The sequence below is a fragment of the Serinus canaria genome, chromosome 1A, assembly GCF_022539315.1.
Source record: "Serinus canaria isolate serCan28SL12 chromosome 1A, serCan2020, whole genome shotgun sequence".
Classification (NCBI taxonomy): Eukaryota; Metazoa; Chordata; class Aves; order Passeriformes; family Fringillidae; genus Serinus; species Serinus canaria.
In genome coordinates, this window is record NC_066314.1 from 48,501,684 (window position 1) to 48,519,923 (window position 18,240).

The window sequence follows — 18,240 nt, forward strand, 5'->3', positions numbered from 1 at the left end:
TTAAAATTCTCTTGAGCAACCACACTTCAAAAATCATCAAGTAATCTTTATTAAGTCACCTCTGAGGGTCTGAATAAATAGGAGGCCAGAGAGAGAGCTTTTCTACTGCACTGAAGCAGAAGAAATGCTCTGTGATATAATAACACTGGAAGAAGAATTATTCCAGATTAAGTCAAAGGGAAAAGAATTTGATCCACTACTAAACGTCCAGTAAAGCACAGACATTACAAAACAGATCATTCATGTCAGAAATAAAACTGAAGGTCTTGAATTTCTCTGGCATTCAGTGAATTCCAGTATCTTTTTTCTTTCCTTATCAGACAAAACTTTCACATGCCAGAGTCCACCTGCCACTCATTATCAAGCACCTACAGCCAAGGACCACAATCACAACCAGAACACAATGACTGGTTTCTTACCAACACCTGTAAATATGATTTTCAGAAGCTACAGAGCCACAGCTACAGTATTAAATTAGGAAAGGAGCACTGAAGGAGCACCAGTTTGATGAGCCATGAAGTTCCATGGCCTTCCTCTTTCATTATTTCTAATATTTTGGCCTGTTTGCTTCCCAAGTCACAGTAGTCTGAAAGCCAGGATAAACTTGTCAACTTTTGAGACACCTGTGGAGAAAGTTTCAGGGCATGGAAAGAAAGATGAAAATGGGGTGGGCTCAGTCCCCCTTACCTCTGCTCTTCAACAAGTCAGTCCTACAAGAATGTCAGGCAGCACCAGGCATTGCTCTTTAACAGCTGGCAGTGCTCTGTGAGGGGCCAGTGAAGGTGCTGTGATTAGGTTACCTTGTCACAACTGAGCGTTTCTCAGTAACTCAGCACACTATAGACAGAGGCTCGACCTCCATAGGAACTGAAATCAACGTGGCTCTAAGCTCTGGGGCCTAAATGTACTGCAGAGAACCAAAATAACGTGACACAGTAAATAGACCTGGGTCAATAAGGCTTTTATTATCTTCCTGTGCTCACACACATTTGCAGACTATACCTAAAGTGCCAGTTCAACTTTCCCACCCATCTTGCTTTGGTATGGAATCAGTGCCGGTCGAACTTCATCCTTCAGGAACTTTGCCACCTGTTCAAGATGAGAAAAATAAAATTAGGAAAAGGACTTGCCTCCTCCTTCCCATTTGGACCTGCTTGTCTCACTGGGGTCTCTCTTTCACAAAGACACAAGAAAGCCAAGGAAATCGAAGGAGACAAATGTGTCTTCTCCTTAGTAGTACAGCTAGAGTTAGATAATATGTACACTCTGTAGCAAACAGTGTACATATTAGATACAAAAGGAGGCAGGATTAAACTACACATTGCACTCCAACCCACAGCCTCTTTCCACTGCTTTACCTGTTGAGGAGCACGTCCAGTGAAGGAGGAGGGATCCAACAGGCTTTCAAGTTGTTTATGGATAGGGGTGAAGTAAGGATCAGCACGGACACGGGCAATGAAGTCATTATCACCCCCTTCCTGTTTCACAACAGCTGCTGCTTGCTGAGAGAGAACACGGATTTTCTCATGGCAATCCTGTAAATACAGAGAGAGGAAGATAGAAAAAGAAATAAGTCAGTCCATTGCTATTGACAGGACATGTTCATCTCACCAACTTGGGTGGGAGGAAAAAATATCTAAGTGTATTGCCCTGGAGAGTGCAAAAAGAAGATGCAGTTTTGACTGCAGTACTTCACGTGCCACTACATTAAAAGAAGATTTTCTTCATCCTTTCACATCTGCCCTTTGAGGCTAAAACAGTCTGAATGTCACATACATTCCCTGTTGAACTATAACATAAACTAATGACACTGGAATAATTTATACTTCTTCAAATTTCCCAAATACTCTTAGGAGTCATTCTAGGGTTTGGTTGTTTTTTCTCCCCCAATTTTAAATAATGTAAAACCTCTACAGATTTTGAAAAGGGAAAAGAAAATAATCTGTCCAACTTAACAAGCAGTGAGACTTTGCAAACCATGGCCTACATAAGGATAGACTGAGGAAAAAAGCCCATTCCTTTGGAATCAACTGGTACGAACAAGGGAACCCAAATGTAGTCAGGTATCACCAACAAAATCAGATTTTGCCATGCTGGTCCTAAAATACAGCCATGTGACTGCATTTACAGCTAGGCAGGGAACTTCTCCTTAAATGTATTATCCTTGATCTACAATTGGGACAAAAATAATCCTGCTTCCTCTATCCAAACGTCATTTTGCTTCACCACTGACCTGCCTCAGGTGAACACATCTATCTTCTGGATATTTAGGGGAGGGATATGTTTAGTAGTGGGGAAAGGAAGTGAGTTTTAGTGCTATGAGGTGAGCAAGCCTAGAAAATGTGCTGTTCCAAAGCTCCCAGAACACAAAACCAGAACATATGAATGTGAATATGAACACCTTCTACAAAGGTACTAAGCCCTATGGGTATGTAACTAAACATCACCAGGAAGAAGGCAGGTCAACAAGAGACACAAATGAATCGCAGAATGTGATTCACATGATGTGACCCTTAATGCATTTAATAATAACGCATAGTCAGGAAGCTTACTCACTGACCCCAAAGGAGGGAAAAAAGGATGTTTCCTCACTAATATAATGGGTGACTTGCCACAACTGTTTCAGAAAACTGAAACCACATATATTCTGCTCAAAGCTTCTTTCAAACCCTTTCATTGTTCTTGCAAGTTTCACTTCTATCCTTGATGTGGAAATAATCATAGAAGGAAAAATTATTATCTAAAAGGTAAATGAAAATAAGGTGTTTCATTAAGATGGAAATTTGATTATCAATTTTGACGTGAACTGTGAAATGAAATGATAAGGAAATATAATCTAATTGTGTCTGGGTTTATTTACTAAGGAAAATACTTAATTACAGTTTGCTTGAACACAGGAAGCTGAATGAAAGACTATGAATAAATTGATTAATATACTGTACTGAGTTAGGGAAGAATGACACATGAATGAGTGATTCAGAATGGTCTTACTTGCTTTTTTTGTTAACAGTACTGATTCATCCTCTTTTAATTTATAAGGTAGCCAACTGCCAAGATGTTCCATTTAAAGAAGCCTGGCCTGGGTTCCAAGTTCCTTCAAACACTTAAAAAAGGAAAACGCCTACTAGTATCAAACATAAAAATAGGTCTCCCTCTTCTCCAGCACAGCCAGCCAGATTAGCCCAAACACACAGTGCTCCTAACAGAAAATAGGGATCTCCACAAGTGCTCTCCCCTCAGAGAGCAGAGCCTGGCTTTGCAGCACCAGTGTAATAACTCTGCGGGAGCAGGTGAAAAGCGGAGAAAGGTCAGATAGGACAAGAGCCCAGATACATTTGTTTCTCAGGAGACAAACACCAGGCTGTAAACAAAGGTAATTTGGACACTTCATTTGTACCTGACGATTGCCTCCAGCCTTCACCATTGCCATGATTATATTCTCTGTGGCCATGAATGGCAGCTCCTGCCGGATCCTTCTCTCAATCACCTTAAACACACACACAAAAAAAAAAAAAAAAAAAAAAAAACAGGAAAAAAAGAAACAGCGTTATAGAAAGTCTATAGACAACTGAAAACTTTGCAGTGAAGTTTTTTTTTCTTCTCCCGTTGAATCTCTGGGACTGGACAATGGTGACAGAATCACAGAAGAGTTTGGGTTGGAAGTGACCTTTAAATCTAGTTTAACCACCTGCAATGAGTAGTGACATCTTCAATGAGATCAGTTTGCTCAGAGCCCTGTCCTACCTGATGCTGAATGTTTCCAGTGATGGGGCATCCACCACCTCTCTGGGTAACCTATTCTAGTGTTTCACCACCCTCTTTGTAATAAAACTTCTTTCCTCTATCATCTGAATTGTCCCTCTGTCAGTTTAAAACCATTACCCCTTGTCCTATTATAACAGGCCCTGATAAAAAATTTGTCCCCATGATGCAAAGACACATCGTCATTTTGAGCTTCGGTCTGGAAATCCAAATATTGAAGTCGATAATACTTAGAAGCCATATCTTGTACCAGACATTAGTTTGAAAAGATGTCCAATAGTTTTTTTTAACCTGTAGTAAGTTCCAGGACTGGATGAGGTCTGTCTAGACAGTAACTTTTCCTGCTAAGTTCTACAGATCTGTTCTGTAATTCAGGGAAAAATATCCTTTGTGACAAGTTTTGTATTTACTCTATTATTGGCCTCACAAGAGGCCCCTAATGTAAGTCCTTACAACAGTAAGAATATGGCAAGAATAGAGCAAAATTCAGAAACCATTTGAACTAACATAAAAACGTAATTCTTGGAGTGGGAGCATTTTTGTACACTTTGTCACAGTTGTAGCATTACCAAGGAGGTCCATTATCTCCTGCTTTACCTTTGGATACACCACAAGTCCCTCGGAGACATTCTGCAGTGTACTCAGAATGATGTCAGCTGTGAGGAAAGCCTCAGCCAGACAGACACGCCTGTGGGACACACATACCCAGAGCCCTGGTCAGCCACAAAGCCATTCCAGCCCACCTCAGATCCTTCAGCTGCTGTAAATAATGCTCTACATAGCACTACTGTGGCCTACCACTAGAGCTGTTCCCTTTTTTTTTTTTTTTTTTCCTTTTTGGTCAGTAGAGAGGGAAAAGGGTGAAGGCACACACAGAATGCTCCAGGATAATTCAGTGCTTACACAGACAGGAAACAGGGCAGCAATCTGCAGGATCTTCCCCTATGTGTTCTTTGCTGAAGCGTCTACTACTGATCCTACCCTCCAACTGTAAGACATGCTGCATGCATGTCATGCTATGCCTGGCTGTGCTGACTGGGGAATTTCCAAGGGGATCCATGCATTTGGTGAGGGCTTCCTCCAAGAAACCAGCTCCTGGTCACAAAGGAGGCTCCTGACAAAAAGCAAAGGAGGGAAACGAGGAGTAGTGGGGCCTGAGCTGTATCAGGCAAAATGCTCTGCATCACAGTGCAGCAAACATAGCATCATACATCTGTGACAGCAGGGCCTGGCCCATCCTAATCTGTCATCTTTTAAAATATCCTAGTTCTTGAACCTTGTGCTACATCTAAGCCCTCCAATTCTATCACAGTGCCTTAAAACAACTTTGCTGGATTGTAGATTGATTGAACTTTCTCTGGCTTGTTTTCCTTCAAAACACTGTAGATTTAACAAGAGCACAGACTTTTATAACTGGTTAATGAAGTGGACAGATTAGTCTTTCTATTAGATGAGATGAAAATAAAATTTTAAACATTCCAGTACATCTCTCAGCATTTGGTATCTATTGGGAAATAAAAACACCATATCAACCAGTATGCAATTGCTTAAATTTACATTGTTTTCTGCTGCCTATGCAGCTCTTTTTTTAATGAGAGTAGCAGCTGTGGAGTAAGGTCCCTCTGGGAAAAAATCCTCTATTTTTTCACGAAATGCTCTGCAGGTATTACGTTTGTGGAGACATTTTAAAAATAACATTCTTGTCAGCAATATTAATGCTAATCTAGCATCAATTAAGCCAAAACTGCTGCTGTTCATTGTCTCACAGGTGCCATACCTTAGAAGTCTAGAGATTTCTAAGATTCTAAGAGATCAAATTCTGCAACAGAATATGACTTTGAAACTAAAACGTTTCAAAGGCAGGTATGAGCTTTATGCAATTTAGTACCAAATAAAAGATGGAAGCATTGAATTTAATTGCTGTAATTTACTTGAAAATAATTGTAGACAACTTCTGCTAAACTCAAAATAGTTGCACTGAAGAATTATAAAAAAAAGCAAAATTGGCTAACCAATATCCTAAAGACCTGCACAGATTTTCATGAAACTTTTAAAAAAGTATAGTAATTGTGCTCTTTCTCCAGGATCTAATTCTTGTAAAGAATATTTTTCAAAATTAAAATATGTTTTTTTAGATTATTTGGAGGGTTAAGGTATTGGACTATTCTTGAAAAAGTGAAAAAAAAAAGAGCAGGGTCAAAAAACTGCATCCAAAATAAGGAGGAGAATTTGAGAATTGTGAGTATTGTAATACTGTGCTATTGAAACAGGAAGACTATGAAAGCAATTTATCACCTTGGCTTCTGTATCTCTCCCTTTCACTGCTGGTTTACTTTACAAAAGATCTTGACATTAGAAAGAACCTGACAGTTTTTATCTGATGGTACAGAGGAAGCCAGTTTGTAGTCTCTAGGTTCTACTGAGACTGCTTTTTGTCAAGGTGGTATCCTCTGGGTTTAGTTTAAAGGCAGTATTTTCTGCAGAGGCCAGAGGACCTTTCTGCATAAGGCCCCCTGCAGAGCAGAATGTGAACAGACCTGTTGGCACTGTCATCCAGTGTCCGCTCAAACCACTGCACGGCGGCCGTCTGCAGGGGATCCATCACCAGCGTCATCAGGTGCCGCGCGAGGCTGCAGCAGCGCTCCGAGCGCATCGGGTTCCTCTTGTAGGGCATCGCACTCGAGCCTGGCAAAGCAGGAACAGGGATGCAAACAGGGCAACAGAAGGAGTGCTGCATGCAGGGAGAAGAGATGAAGGTCCTCCCCCAGGAAAGAAATATGTGTCAGGAATCGTAGTGTCACTATAGGACACGAAACAACATGAGGGCACACACTGCTGCTCTCAAGGTGAACAAAAGGAGAAGTTTATTTTCTGACTCTAACATTTACAGTTCTCTAAAAGTGACAGTGGATTGGAAGGTGAAAGTGCCACCTCTCCAATGACACTGGACAAATGAACAGTCTTATCAAATTTCTCTTCTTCCATAAAAGAATGCAAAACAATAAGTTATTTACAGAAAGTGTGTGAGACAGTTTGTTATAAGAATGTAAACACCAGAAAGCTTAGAAAATCTTAAAAAAACAGGGTGACATCATAGTTTTGACTAAAGCTTCAACATACAACGATTTTCTAGAATAACAAAAATGACACCACCATTTTCCCCTTCAGATCAGAAACATCTAAATGTGGGCAAAGAAAAAGTGAGATTACATTTTTGCAATTCTGCAAAACAGAAGTACTACCGCATAAAAGGGACAAATAGTTGTACTTTTAAATGTAGTTTTTAGCACCATCTCTCTAGGCTACCCATGGCAATCTTAGCCCTGTTGGAGCCTCCATCTGCTCAGTAACACTGTCCTTCCAAGTCAGATGCTTACATTGCTGCCTGTTGTTCTAGTGAATGGGTATTAAAATTATCCACAGAATGTAGAATGGTACAAGTACCAGATAGGACTAAGCCTTAAGTCACTGATTCAATTCTATACAACTATTTAATGGACCCAAACTTTCTTTCAGCCAAGAGCTAAAATGCTACATTTCCTTTTCCTTTTCTAACAGTGTCAGAATCACATCATTGGTGTTCTTCTGGCAAGGGTGCAAGGGTCCACCCTAGTTTCATTGTTCCTAATTTGTTTGCTTATAAAGATCAAAATGCTGAGTTAGGCTCAAAACCTACTTTCCAGTCAGCCTCATGAGGACAGGAAAACATGAAGCACGCCTCAGATCCAGGTCTGCCTCTCTAAGCAATGAGACACACATGGCTACTCCTGCTCTCCCCACAAACAAAGGGAGGGCACAAATACAAATCTGATTTTAATTAATTAATTTCCTTTAGGTAGAAATCTTTTAGAAACCTTTGGGTAAGGTGTTTTTTCTTTTTCCTTCCCTCCTCCCCTCCTGTCTTTTTCTTTTAAAAGGATTGAAAATACTAACAATGTCAACTCCAGTTAATTTAAAGCAAATTCTGTCACTGACATTTCTAAGTTTGTTTAAAAGGCCACACCAACATAAATGAAAAGACACATATGCCAGTCCAGGAAAATTTTCTCATCCCTTACCAATCTGGTCTTTCTCAAAAGGCTCCTCTATCTCCTTCAGGTTGGCCAAAAGACGAATGTCAGTGCAAATCTAGAAAGCAAGCATGAGAAATTAACAAAACAGAACCAAACTGATACCCACCAATGTATCTTAGTGTTTGTGCTCTTGGAGAACCTTTGCATCTATGTGCAAGAAGTAAACTGGGGGCAGTGGAAAATTTGACAAAAAAATTGATACTGCAATCATACTTCCTGGCCTAAAAATGTTTGTCAAGACAACACAGAAAGCAGCATGCCCACTGGATTAGATGGGAACAGGACTCCAACAAGGGCAAATGTTTGTAGGGAATGGAAGACACATCAGAAGAGAACACTGAAAATGCATAACAAACTTGCACGGTGATTTGCAAACACAGATAATGTGTGCTCACTGAACTGGGAAAAAACCAAAACAGAAGAAAATACCACAGATCACTTTAGCCCAAGAGGAGGAAGGAGGGAACAGAGATAAATCAATGAAAAGAATCCACAAGGACAGAGAGAAGAACACCATTATCAGAAAGGCAATTAACTAGGAGGAAATGGTGAAATTTAAGAACTCATACACCACTAGGAAAGACATTTACTCTAATTGGATCTATTTAGCATAGATTGGACTAATATCTGGTGTGGGAGTTGTTAACCTATTTTAGAATCTGCTCAGTTAACTTGCTTTATTTGTCACTTTGGTTTTAAGATCTTTAGATTTAAGTATTAGGCACGTACCTAGTGGTGAATTTTCATGATCACAAAGAAGACAGCTGAACAAGGAACACCAATATTTCTTGAGCAGAGCATTCTGCACCAAAGCACCTTTTCTTCAAGATCTGAAACATTTCTCCCTCTTCCCAATGTATACAACCAGGGTGCTCACCTTGTGTATAGAAGCCCCCAGACTGGCCAGCACAGCCAGGACTCCAATATCCACCTTGCGACTGTAGGTCTGCCCGGTGACCATGTAAGCCCTAGAAATACGCACAGAAGTTGAGTGCTGCAGCCAGACACAACAATACTGCAAGACTTTGAGCAAGCGGTGACATGGCTCTTGAAGTGGAGGCTCTGTCATGGCTCTGTCATTCTGCTCGGATGAGAACAACTTTGGATTCAAGCTGTCAGTTTCTTGGGGCAGCATGCAGGTGGGAGAGAGGTAAACAGGGGAAAAGGGACAGCTGTGCTTTGACAGGGAGACAAGAAGAAGCGGCCTATTTACAAGGTGAAGTTTCATGCAGGAAAATGCAACTAGGAATGGAAGATGGCAAGGGGGATAAGTGAACAGCAGCACAGATGTTGGTTTGGCAGCCAGGGGAACCTGGGCCAACACTATCAGCAGGAGTCACACATTGCTAGGAATGTGTGTTACATACCGCTTGAATCCTGCCTTCTCAGTCACTAATCTGTCCAGTTCTTCAACCTTGGGGTGAAGTGAAAAAAAAAAACCAGAGCTCAAAATACAACTCAGCAAGGTCAGCAAGAGTAAAAATGGTCTTTGCTTTTCTCAGTTTACTGTCAAAAAATCTTTTACTTTCTGTGAAACATCCCTTCCCAAATGCTTCTTACTTTCAAAGAGCCTTGTCAATGAGCCCCAGAGGGATCAGGGTGACTTTGTAAATTTAATGCGAGAATTTCCATGTTCTCTCAAAGAAAACAGCATTCCAGAGCCGAAAATTGCCAAGACTGTATGTCTGCACCCTGGGCTGTCTGACGTACTTTACTGTGGTCTCCCTCAAAGAGCTGCAAGAAGCTGGCTTGAGTGCCAGTGGTGCCTTTCACACCCCGGAAGCGCAGGTCATCCCGAGCCCGCTCCAGGTTCTGCAGGTCCATGCACAAGTCTTGAATCCACAAGCAGCAGCGTTTCCCCACAGTGGTGAGCTGGGCAGGTCTAAAAACAATCAAGAACACAACATGACTCATTGAGGATTTGCCCAAGCACCACACTTCATTGCTGAGCTTGCCATTAAGAGTTCCCTACAGATTCAATTATATTGACTCATTTGAGCAGAAATTAACAGGATTTGGCTTAGGCAGAAGGATGTACCAATGTCAGCAGTAAATGGTACTGAAGATGTAATCATTCCTTTCAGGAATTAGATGGAATTACATTACCAGAAAACAGCAATTCTGTGTCCAAATGCCAGGCGGGCGCCCCCTGCCGGCCTGCAGGGGCTGTGCCAGACTGGGGTGCATCTGCCCCCCATCCCAATTCTGCTCATCTGGAGCATGGGGGACACCCTGGCTGACTTACAGCACTGGTGTGAACTTCTCAGCACACAGACATCTGCACTCCCCTTGTGATTTTAAATTATTTCTCTCAGGAACCTTTCCTTCTTATTTATAAAAATGTGTTCCTCAGCCTCTGGGCAAACACACTTCAATGATGCTGTCAGCCAACACTGCTTGTAAGACCTCTACCTTGGAATAAGTAACTGCAAACTTCAGCTACACTTTGGTCCCCCTGAAAATGCTTTGAGGCAAAAACAGGGATGTTTCTGGAAATCACTCTCCAGAAAGTGAAATATTTCCAATTATCCACATGAACTCCAAAGGAAACCTCTATACTACTTCAAAAAACCATACACACATGAACAATGTGCTCCTGATTAAGCTCAGACATAAAAAGGAAGCTTGTATGATCTGGAAGCAGGGACAGGGGATCCAGAAGGAATACAAAGAAACTATTCAACACTGCAGAGACTGGGCAAGGAAAGCCAAAACCCACCTGGATGAATTTAATACGGCATGTGAAAGGCAACAAGATAGGCCTCTGCAAGTACATAAGCAGGAAAAGGGAAGGCTAGGGAAAACATGGATGTGATTGTGAATGGAGTAAAGGTCCTGCTGACAAACGACTCAGAAAAGGCTGAGACACCTTGTATACACTTCTTGGACACTCCTCTGTCCTCTTTCCAAAAGCCCAAATAAAATTAGCAGAGATACTCCTCCAAAGAGCTGTAGATGAAGAGGGCTGTAGGACTAGAGCTGATGGAACCGACACTGCACATACAGCAAGATGACAGATCAGAGACCTGACCTGATGCTTTCACTGTCCTTTGGGAGAAATGTTGAAGTCTGACACGACCTGTGCTTAATTTCCCTGCCTCTGCTGCTCCATATCACTGGGGTAGAAGACCCAGGCTTAACTCATGGTATAGTTTATTTGCTTCTGAAAACAGTCTTCATGAAGCAGGAGATTAAACTACCCCAAGAACAGAAGCACCCAGATCTCATTATCCTTTGACTCAGCATCTGTAGTAACAAGTTTAATTAACAAAACTTTCTAGGCTGCAGCGGAAAATCTGACTGGAAGACAGTCTTAGTGCAATGCCCAGTCACACTTTTTTGAAACAGCCCGGAACATGCACATCTGTGTTTTCCTGGAAGTCATCCTCTATACGAAGCTGTGTTGAAGCAACTGCTGACAGCTAGTCAAAGCAACTGTCCAATTTCCTGAGCAAGCCTGGAGTCAGGCACATGCACCTTTTCTGAGCCACCAACTGGTCAGAGATGGGAAAAAGGATGGCAAAAGAGCAGTAGCAGGTCAATTTCATCAAAGCACAGACAACAAAAAGAAAGCAAAGGCTGATGGCTACTTACTGGTAGTGAGTGAAGCCCAAAGCAGGCATGTCAGCATACTTCTCAGCAAAGTCGGCCAGCCGGCTGATCACCCTTGCGAGCTGGTGGAAGCAGGAAGGATTGAAAAGAGGTGGAATAACCCCAAACAACACAGCAGAAGTTCACATGCTTAAGCACAATATCGTGAGAAAAACGGGAGGGAAACCACTGTGCAGGAAGGGGCAGTTCTGCAGGGATGGACCTTGAGGGGCAACTGTGCAGCCCCCTCTAACTGTAGAATATGGTGTGTTCCAGTTTTTCAGGGCATGCATGCAATTTCTGCTTGCTACAAGACTCAAGCAAGAGCTCACACAAGTCATTGGATTTGAGCTCAAACTAGTCTAATCTTCATGCCCAACCCAATCCTGCAGTTGGTTCATCCTTGGATATTTTCTTTATTCCTGGAATTGGTCAGAAATAAAGCTGCTTGGGGTGTAATTGAAACACATACAGTCCAGGGCAAATTGGATGCCAACTCATTCAGGTCAGATAGACACCACTGCACTACACTCCTGCTCTATTTGACCTCAGAAAATTATATAGCTTCTTGAATGCTGACAGACTCCTAGGAATATAGCTAAGGATAAGACTAAGATAATCCTGAAAGCAATACAATTATATTGCTAGGTAGTACCTGTGGCACAGATAAACAAGGAGCTGCTTATAATTCCCACCGTGAGCCGAAAAGCTCGGGGAAAAGACTTGAGAAAGGAAAGGAAGGGAACTTCATTTTTTTGAGAACAACCCAGACAGACAACTCCTAGTTTCCCACAAAGGTTTAGGAAAATCCAAGTTAAACTCAGGCTATGAAAAGGACATGAGTGCTCCCCAGTTCTGAGACACTGCAGAACCACCTTCTCACCTTGGGTAGCAGGAGGTTAAACCCATCACGGAGGACAATCAAATCCTGAAAGAAGCAAAGAAAGGAACTTTGGGCCATGTTTAAAGGACCAGACATAACAGTTTCTCTCAGAGAGGACACAGACTATGCTTTGTTGATTCGAAAGTCTCCTCTTAAATGATTTGCTTTCCTTCTTGTAATAGAGGTTGCACTGAACTTGCTTATGACAAAAATGCTGGATCCACCATTGTTCCTTTTATACTGTCCATGGAAAGTCATAAGTGGTGCAAGACCTGATTCCATCAAGTACCTATGAATGATTATTTTGAGGTCTTGGGACTGCCCAAGGAATGACAGACTAAATCACATGGTCCCAAGTGGAAAATACAGGGACTGTAGGCTAAAGACAGCAGGAAAGTAAGCGGGCTGATGAGGCACCAGTTGTCTTTACTCCTTTTGAAACTGAGGTACAGCTGGGCACAGGTGTCACAAGGAAGGTGATATTACACAAAAGCTAAAAAGGTTTGCAAAGGAGAAGAGAAAAAATAATCACAGAGCAGCTTTTCATGCAACGAAAGCAGCTATGAAGTTGCAATGGCTTGAACAGTGGAACAGCAACATATACTGAGAAATAAGGCTTCAGTTTGCACTCCATTGTAGATGAGGTTCTTCACAAGTATTTTACAGTTCTGTAGAACCGTAGTACTTCCTTTTTCACTTAACACACTCATCCATTCTCTTCTCTACTGAAAAGCTTGTTTTCCCCTGAATTATGCAGGGGTTCCAAGTAGCAAATGAAAGCTCATGAACCTTGTTCTGTAAGTCAGTGAACTCTTGTCGCAGGGGGGTAACTGATAAATCACACAGTTCACATGTTTTTTCATCTGTTTGCAACTCCCCTCTTACCTCCTTGAACATTTAACATGCAAGCAGAGGTTAGGGAACAGTTTCCAGATAGATTTTACTTCACATCAGAAGAAATAAGGCAAGTGGAACTTACTATCTTAGGGTAGCCACGTTAAAGAACCGAATGAACTTCAACAGTAGAATCAACAAAAATGATTGAAAAATCCATGTAATATTTTATAAAGAAAAGTTTATGAAGAGATATAAAATAAACAACTGTAGCTCTGTTTTACCCAGCTCTGCAGGCAGGGAACTGGAAATACACTATTACCGTGTTATCCCCTACGTAGCAGGAAGTCGCTCCAAGGTGGATGATGGCTGCAGCTTTCGGACAGCAGTGGGCGAAGGTGTGCACGTGGGCCATCACATCGTGACGCAGCTTCTTCTCCTCCTCCGCTGCCATCTTGAAGTCGATGTTGTCCAGATTTGCTTCCATCTCCCGTATCTGCTCATCAGTGATTGAAAGCCCAAGCGACTGCAAGGGGAAAAGAACTTCCATTGCATTTTCTCTTTACCAAGAAACTGAGACAGAAGCTGTTCAAATAATTTACTCCCGTGTGACATCTGCCAGAAGTGTGACAATTTGGTAGAAACGAGCTGTAACAGCAAATGCTTTCATTCTAGGGCTCTCCAGCATTTTCCAATAGGACAGGACAGTGCTCATTCTCAGATGTTTCCCTTGGGCTTTGTACCTTCCTCAATCATGTAACATTCCTGTGAAAACTACAAAAATTAAAGTACATGGGGAAAAGTGATATAAAAATAGTATAGTTTAATGTCTTTTAATGAAGTTTACCTTTTGGGTAAAGAAAAATACAGCTAACATGTGACTAAATAGCTTGTGTCAGGAAAAACTCTCTGGACCACAACTAAACCTACACAACTTGTAAACAGGGGGCTTAAAACATACTGAAAGGTGTATATGTTTTATATGTTTGTACCTTTTCAAAAGCCCTGTAGTACCTCATCTCAGACTGAATATGAAACCTTGTGAAATCAGTTACTTCATCTCGAAGAAGGAGATGAACGCTCCTAGTTCATATTCAAAACTAACTGCTAGAGCTTTTTAGCAAGCTGACTTAAGAACAAAGGCATCCAACCACAGATTATACACTGGTGCAACCCACTAAGATGAGAAAAATGTCTTCTCGTGATACTGAGAAATTAGAAGTCTCACAATGAACTTGGTGTTACTACTTTTTCCAAATTAAAATACTATTGTCCTGTGCATGAGTAATGAGAAATCACCAACCAGGAGGCTTCCAGGATTCAAAGTATTTAAAAAAACTGGTTCTGTTCAAAATCAAACTGACTGAAAACATGGTTTGCAGATATGGAACCTGGAACTGAAGAAGACAGCAAGTGAAGCAGATGTGTTCTCAAGGACCTCATCAGATAATTAGCACCCAAACTTACACTGCCACAAGCATATACATACCCGTGAGTGTCCAGCTAAATGGGGAAAAGCACCTGACCCCAGACTGCTGCCTTGGAGGTGCACCGGTATAGACTGCAACTGCCTAAAAGCACAGGCAGCTCAGCAGGCAATCATTCTTGTGCCAAGATTAAAATCCCATGCCTTGCTCAGACATCCGTGATCCTTTGGGAAAAGCTGACCACAGAAAACAGTCATACAGAGAGGAAAGAAATAACCCCCCAAAAGGGACGACTTGATGTAGGACATGTGCAAGGTAGGGTAGTGCCAAGACAAATGATGTTCTCATCTGTCCACAAACAATGTGTGAGTCTCTTCCCTATGAGCGTTTGCTGACAGTACCTCAGGAAGAAAATAAACATCCTTCAAACCCACGTACCTAAGAAAATCAAGCAGGAAAACTACATAAGGAAGAACACAAGGTTTTCCCCAAAGCACCACAGGTTAGGGAAGTCAGTGATGAACTCTCTGGACTGTGCTTTTAGGGTGTCATTCTTCTGAGACTGTCCCAGTATTCTGATACTCTAACAGCTCTGACTGGTCATCACTTTTCCTAAAGGATGGGGCAGAACAGGCGGATGACGTGGCACAGCTTCTGCACACAGACTGGGTTGTCCATAGTATAAAGAACATATGACAGAAAAACAATGAAACTTGAACTAGACAGAAAAAACAGATGGAGAGTTACTAAGAAAGAGAGAAAACATTTATATTTCATATGTGCAAAACATATTGTAAGTCAGTTTGATGCTGCAGGATGTCAAAGCTACTTCTACGAAAAGGGAGAGCTCCAAGAAATTTGTACTTGACTTTCAAACACAATTAAGTCAAGAGTTCAAGATAAAAAGTGTTAACAGAAGACTCATAATACAAAGAAATTTACTCAAAAAATTAAACTAGTGTTTTGGGATGGGTATAAATTCAGACACCTCAGCTCTTAAACCAAACTTTAAATACTGTCAGTTGGGAAAATAGAAGTTTTTCTTACTAATCCCACACTTTACTAAGTCTGCTCTTTCAAACTCCTGCTATTGCCCAATGAAAGGAGCAAAACACTGTATAGACTTTCTGCCAAATTCAGACTCTACTGAAATAATTCTTCCAGTCTAATCTCACATACTCCAAGTGGACCACTTGAAAATTTCACCTACTAAGTAGAGTGAATACTGAAGCTATCTGCCTGGCCCTATGCTTTACCTAAAATTTTATCACTAAGCTGTATGTCTTCTTACCACTCCCTGCAACTTAAAGAAAACCTAAGATTAGACCTTCCTAGATCTGATTTATCAGAAGTCAAAAGTAAGTATTGCCCACAGTTCATTTGTTACTGTTTGGTTTTTAATGTATCTGAAAAGATAAGCTATGTATCTTCAAAAACATGACCCAAGAAGCAACACATGAATGTCTTGGAAGTGAGGACATGTGCTGCAGTAAATTGCCAAAGTTCATTTATTACCTGGTTTTTGGGTGGGTATTCTTTTTCATAGAAATTCTATGCATCTTCTATAAGGAACCTAAAGAAACTGTTTGTATGTGTAACTAACTGACCACTGACAGAGATAACAGGTGCTGGAAGTAGCTGACTCTTCCTTCTTTTTAGACCCGAGCTGACATTAGATTACAAACTGTTCTGGAATGAAAAGCCAGATAAAAATAGTAGTCTCCTCTTCCCACTATGAAAAGAGAGCTCAAGAAGTTGTAAGACCTATCTCTACCTTCTGGGAACAAAAGTCTGGGGTGGCAACGGGAGGCAGAGCAAGGGCCAATAGATGGGGTAGCCCGGAATTCAGGGCTTGGGAATGAAAACCTAAAAGCCCCAAACTGGTTCTTCCAACCAGATTGCTTTCTCCTGTTGGGCAACTCACATATTCTGCTCTGGAACAGAAGTAAAAGTGATGATTATCTGATGGAATCAATACAACTATGTTTGTCATGCTTTGATCATGCAAAGCTCCTCAAGCATGCATTCATAGCACTGACACTTTCTATGCTAGATGAGATTTGCAGCCTTCTCTCTCCAGCATCTGAACTGAGACAAAATCAGGCATGCAGTACTTTGGAAGATGACTCCTATTTAGCAGAGCTGTATAATTGCATCTTCAGCTTCTGAAACATCACATTTGGTCAGCATATTATTGACAATGCTGCTGTAGTGATACTATCCATTCAAGGAGAAGGAACATGGTAATGACATTGTGCACTGTGTTCATTCTCCAGCATGGTGCTTCTCTGCCTTTGCACTCATAGTAACAGCCAGACCTAGAGCGTGAATTGCTTCTAACAATCCCAGGGCTTTGAAAACAGAAATTGGACTCTCTACAAAACAAACAGACTCCTATTGAATGTGAAAGCTAAAGCCATTCTGTCAGAAAGCGGGGTGGTTTTGTGCCTTTTTTCTTTGGGTGGTTTTTTTTTTGGGTGGGAGAACACATTACAGCTTTTTCACTGTCAAAAACCTGGTAAGACTCATAAGGAATCAAGTCAGTGCAACTTAAAAACTGACTGTGCCTCAATTAAGATGCAATAATAGCTGTACATGTATCCCTAATTAGGACCAGAGTCAAAGTCAAAAAAGTTCAGCTTCAAGCGCACATTAAAAAACTCAACATCACATCCTCTACTAACGCAACAGCTCGCAATCATATGGACATACTCTCGGTTGCTGCTTCCTAATAGTGGAATTAATAATACACAGTACCCAATCTTTCGTGGTATTATTTTTTTTTTTTGCAGCACTCAGCCTACGGGAAACATCACAACTACTTGCGGGGTAAATGTACTACTCACTTTGGCCAAAAGTAAACTTATCTCGGAAAAAAAGAGACAACAATCTATCTGACAACAAATGGCCACAGATGCAGGGGGTGGTCCGGCTGGCATGGACAGCCAGCCATCGGATTGAATGGACAGTGGACCTCACCCCTCACACCTCCTGGAAAGCAAACAGCAGAGCGCTTGGAAGGACATCGCTGTTTGCTCAAAGGCAACCCCTCACCAAAGATTGCTTAGCAGAGCTTTTACAAAACCAATCTTACAGTGCGGGCAAAAGTGCAAGGGGGAGGGTGCGAGGCGAGAAGAAATGATTTGCTGAGGGGCGACAGGAGGGATTGTGTACAGAGGGCTGGATAACCCTGAACTCTCAAAGCCCCCAGCGCCCCGCTGCTCTCCGGAACGCGCCAAATGTGCGCCTGGAAAGTTGCTCTGGTCGGTTTCCCGAGGGTAGCTCCGGGAAGGTACGGCCGATTCCCTGCCTCTCATCCGCCAGAGCCCTTAAGGGGATCGGGACGCGAAGACGCCCCAGCACCACGCTCGCCCCGCCCCGGGCCGCTCTGCCCTCAGCACCCGTCCCGCTATTACCTTCTCAGCCTGAGCGAGGTAGAGCCAGAGGCGGCGCCAGGTGCTGAACTTCTTCCTCTCGCTGAAGTTGTAGGCCATCTCGGCGCTGGCGTACCGCGACACCAGCGGGGAGCGGTACCGCGCCATCACGTCCTGATCCTCTCCGGTGGCCGCCATGGCAGCGGCGGCGGCGGCGCAGGGTAGCCGGGGGCCCGCGGGCGGCGCGGGATAAGGGCGGGCAGAGGCCCCGCCCCGCGGCCTCGGCGCGCCCGCCC

The 18,240-nt window shown here is 42.3% G+C and overlaps 1 protein-coding gene across 1 annotated transcript; it reads right to left on the bottom strand.

Annotated features, from left to right (window-relative positions):
• Nucleotides 1-940: 940 nt before the first annotated feature.
• On the bottom strand, nucleotides 941-18,196 carry ADSL (adenylosuccinate lyase). The gene is made up of 13 exons (XM_009086525.4): nucleotides 17,987-18,196; nucleotides 13,466-13,669; nucleotides 12,310-12,354; nucleotides 11,430-11,509; nucleotides 9,546-9,717; nucleotides 9,203-9,249; nucleotides 8,713-8,803; nucleotides 7,821-7,890; nucleotides 6,300-6,447; nucleotides 4,360-4,450; nucleotides 3,398-3,487; nucleotides 1,359-1,535; nucleotides 941-1,089 (listed from the first exon to the last, which is right to left on the bottom strand). The coding sequence occupies exons 1-13, from the start codon at nucleotides 18,140-18,142 to the stop codon at nucleotides 1,003-1,005; spliced, it is 1,458 nt and encodes a 485-aa protein (XP_009084773.3). The 5' UTR covers nucleotides 18,143-18,196; the 3' UTR covers nucleotides 941-1,002.
• Between the last annotated feature and the right edge of the window lie 44 nt (nucleotides 18,197-18,240).